Genomic DNA, 4,044 nt, shown 5'->3' with positions numbered 1-4,044 from the left:
AAAACCCCCCAAAACAAAAAATGAATTATTTCATTGCTAACTTGCCGGTTTCAAAACCCTGTAAACCTAAATATTATTTACTACATCTACTTCTATACACTTTCAGAAAAGTAGAATAAAACTTATGGTTGCAAAAAGGGATCACCTCAGTAAATTTATTTAAAGTTTTAGGCCCCACCAAAAAAATGAACGTGATTGGCGGAGGGCTGATTCCACCAATTTCTTCGATATTACTATGGGGTCATCTGATTCAGCACAGGTGACCGATTAGTGGGGCCTATGCCTCCTGTCACAGATTAAGAATAGTTTTCCCCTCCTCATTGGGGTGTGGGTGGGGGGTGGTTGTATAGGAATGATGCACTTGTAGCTATATGTGGCCAATCTAAAACTACATTGAATAAATTGAGAAAATCCCTGAGAGGTTTCTTAAAGGATTTCTTTGATCTTAACATTATTTTTGATGTTAACTCCAGAGTGGTGAACTTCTTGGATGTTACTTTGAATTTGGATACGGGTTACAAACAAATCCATCTCATATATCAATGTCGCCTCCAATCATCCAAAATCCACTAATCTCTAACTTGTCTGCAAACGAAGAGATTTTTGATCAACATGTGCCGGTATACAACAACCCTCTAAAATTAAGCGGCTTCAAAACTAAAATCTCATATATACTTAACATGAGATTTAAAAAAACAAAATGGCTGGTTTACCACCTGACCATGTCACAGATAGTCGGGAGAAATGCAATGCATTATCTGATTGCAACCAATATAAGCCATCAGTTAGACACGTATATAAAGATGTTAGGAATAGATACTGGAAATGAAATAGTGGTAGTGAGTAGATGAGTAAAACCAAGAGCTCACGTTCTAGAATTCGAGAAGTCATATGGTTCACCTCTTCTTTTTCTCTTAGAGTAAGAAACTTGCCCAAGCAGTTTTTTAGGGTTTTGAAGGAGAATTTCCCAACGAATCATAAACACTATAACATCTGCAATAAGTTCTCCATCAAATTTTCTTACTTAGTAATGCCAAATTTGGCCTCCATTATTGCATCTATAAATAGAAGCAAGTTAAATGGGCAAGTGCACAGGAAGTATTCTTCTGCTGAAAACCCTGGTATTGGGCAGGTAAGCTCTAACATGCCTAAAGTTAGTGCTACAAACCATTTGCTTCCACTGGTCTTTCCATCCCCAAGTAATGAGATATGTGAAGGAATGAACATGGGAAGCCAGATAAGTAATGTTAGTATTAGTAATAAGGTTAGGGACGGCTCTGGTAAATCCTGTAATTGTAGAAACCCTGGATTATGCTCACTTGATGGGTTCTGTCTCACTACTAATGCCATTATATAAATGCGTTGTTAAAGAGGAGGGTAATTTGGATAAGTTTTATATAGGCAGTACTGTAAATTTTAAAGCCCATATTTATTGATTTTCGAATGAAAAATATTGTAACTCTACTACACTTGCCTCTTACTACTTTATAAAGTGTACTTGGTGTTTTTTACATGGCATCAGCACTGGTGAAGTCACCAAATACTCAAGACTAGACACTTCAGCCAAATGGAGTATAGACTGGTGGAGATGAGAAACTAGAATAGAGAGACAGGAAGAAGTGTCTTGTTGAAGAGGTGGATATATGGCTTGCCATTTAGAGAGAGAGATGTGAGGTCAAGGTACAAGATGAATATAAGGGACAGAATGGGACAGAGGGGCAGAAAAGGTAGATGTGTAGGTAAGTGTGCTGAGTAAATAAGAATAGTGACAGAGGATTAGAGATAGGGACACAGAGAATAACTTTAGTGAAGGGTGGGTGAAGGAAGGAAATTGGGTAACATAGAAGAGTGATAGAAAAATGGGTTAGGAGATGAGTTGTTGGGGAAAGCTTGACTGAAGCTCAATTCTGTTGAAATGGACAGGTCTTCTCTAGCACAGCATATAGCAGGGGTTTTTAAACTGTGGTCCCCGGACCACAGGGGGTCCGCAAGGACAAGACAGGGGGTCCGTGGACAGCAAATACTTTTTATGGGCAATTTGATTTTATATATGTTTTTTAATCGAAATCTTTTAATTGACAATAAACCTATTTGTTAAATACTGTTAAATAAATAAATGTAAAAATATATGTTATTTTAAGCAAATATTTATGTATAAATTTCATAAGCGTTTATAAGGGGGTCCCTAAAGTAAAGCCTGAAATATAAAGGGGTCCGCAAGTCAAAAAGTTTGAAAACCCCTGGTATATAGTAATTAATCTTGGTCCTTTGTCACCACTGAGTGGCTCAACATCTTGAGATCAGTCTTCACCACTTTGTCCCATGCCTAACTAGGTCTTCTTTTTCAACAGGCTCCTTCCATGTTTCACGAGTGGCACTTTATATGACTGCCCTTATTCATCTACATCATCTGACCATACTAGTGCAATTTTCTCTACTGCACACTACATCTGATGCCTCTTATGCCCCAATTTTTTTGTACTTAGTCATACATGCACACCGTTGTACATTCATCAAAACATGCTAGTTTCATTTCTTTCTAGTCTTTGCATGTCCTCTGCATTTACAGCCCAAGTTTCACAACCATATAGCATTGCTGTCCGTACACAGGCATCATACAACCTACCTTTCACTCTGAGAGAGATGCTTTCTGATACCAACAGAGGTAAAAGTTCTCTGATCTCTTCCACAACATCTCCAGTTTCTCTGATACACTGCCTTGCAATTTGGAACACCTCATGCTTTTGGTCTTCATGCTGTAGAATATTGGCAAATCTCTTCTGTTCTGCTTCTTCCTTTGCTAAATAGACCTGCCTCTTACCTTCTCTCCTGGCTACCTGCAAAAAGTTCTCTGCTGCTCTCATTCTTCCAAACCTTTCTACTTCTCTGTTCCAATGCTACGTCACTATTGCTCTTGCTGGAATTTTGCACCAGGTCACAGATTTGGTCTGTAACCCTCAACAGGTTGTCTCATAAGAATTTTAAGTTGTGCTCTATGTTATATGTCTCTATCTCCTCCTTAACATCATGTTTTAATTAGTACATTCCTAAATCTCTGATTGTTTGAAGGATCCATAAGCTTCCAAATCTTCCTTTTCCAGATGAGTTTGCATCTCTGAGACCTTCTTGCTCTAAGTCTGATGGCAGTAACTACTGACCTATGTTGGGTAGTACATTCTTTACTCGGAAAAAAACTTTGCATTGACAAGCATCTTCTTATCCCATTTACTGGTGAAAATGTCAGTGAGTCTGGTTTGTGTGCTCATTTGAGAGATCAAGTGGCTGGTAGGTTTCCTGAAGTTAATATTGCAGATCAACAAACCATTAGCATCACAGAACTGCAGCAGCCTTTTTCCACCTCATTTCTTGAACTAAACCCATAGCCTCCATGTACACCATGAAATCCATTGGAATACTACCAAACATGTCCATTGAAATCACCAGCCTCAAGAATAAAGTCTTTGTTGTTCATCATTGAAATAATTTGTAGACTCGTAGAAATGGTCCTTCAGTTCAGCTTGTGAGGCATGTGCTGAGATAAATCTTACTGTAGTATAATCTAATACTAAACTTAGCTTAATCCTATCATACACTCTGACTACTTCAATCATTTTGTCTACTCATTTCTTGGATAAGAGTGTGTCTACATCACCCACGCCTTCACAGAAGAGTTTTACCTATATTCCTAGTCCATGTGTATCTAGTTGAGGCTCCTCACCCTTCCACCTCTTGTACACTGCACACATCTGCAGCTTTCTCCTCTAGCATTTCAACAATCTCACTGGACTGGTGTTTCATTGTACCAACATTTTAACATAGCAGCCCTGAGGATGAGGACTTAGGAAGAATGCTGAAGTATTTGGCACATTGCTTCTAGAGATGTTTGCAAGCACCTGCATCCAAGTAATGAATTCTTCAATATATCTTTCGTAAACAGCTTTTTATTTCTCAATGGCCTACACATTTTCCTCAATACTACCAGGTGCATCAATGATGAGTATGTATATAGCATGTATGCAGGCATATATATATATATATATATAT

General features: G+C 38.2%; 1 protein-coding gene across 3 annotated transcripts in view; it reads left to right on the top strand.

Annotated features, from left to right (window-relative positions):
• Window positions 1–4,044, top strand: part of LOC106869274 (nuclear pore membrane glycoprotein 210) — a 111,990-nt gene that overhangs the window by 94,362 nt on the left and 13,584 nt on the right. The window contains exon 41 of one of the 3 annotated variants that reach the window (XM_052968388.1): window positions 2,570–2,823. The exons of the other annotated variants lie outside the window; for them this stretch is intronic. Within the exon in view, the coding sequence (XP_052824348.1) occupies window positions 2,570–2,808 (239 nt within the window). The 3' untranslated portion in view covers window positions 2,809–2,823. Of the gene's footprint in view, window positions 1–2,569; window positions 2,824–4,044 lie in introns of those variants that run through there. 3 annotated transcript variants of the gene reach the window in all.

This window comes from Octopus bimaculoides, chromosome 5, assembly GCF_001194135.2.
Source record: "Octopus bimaculoides isolate UCB-OBI-ISO-001 chromosome 5, ASM119413v2, whole genome shotgun sequence".
NCBI classification, from domain to species: Eukaryota; Metazoa; Mollusca; class Cephalopoda; order Octopoda; family Octopodidae; genus Octopus; species Octopus bimaculoides.
This window is presented reverse-complemented; position numbering and strand designations above follow the sequence as displayed.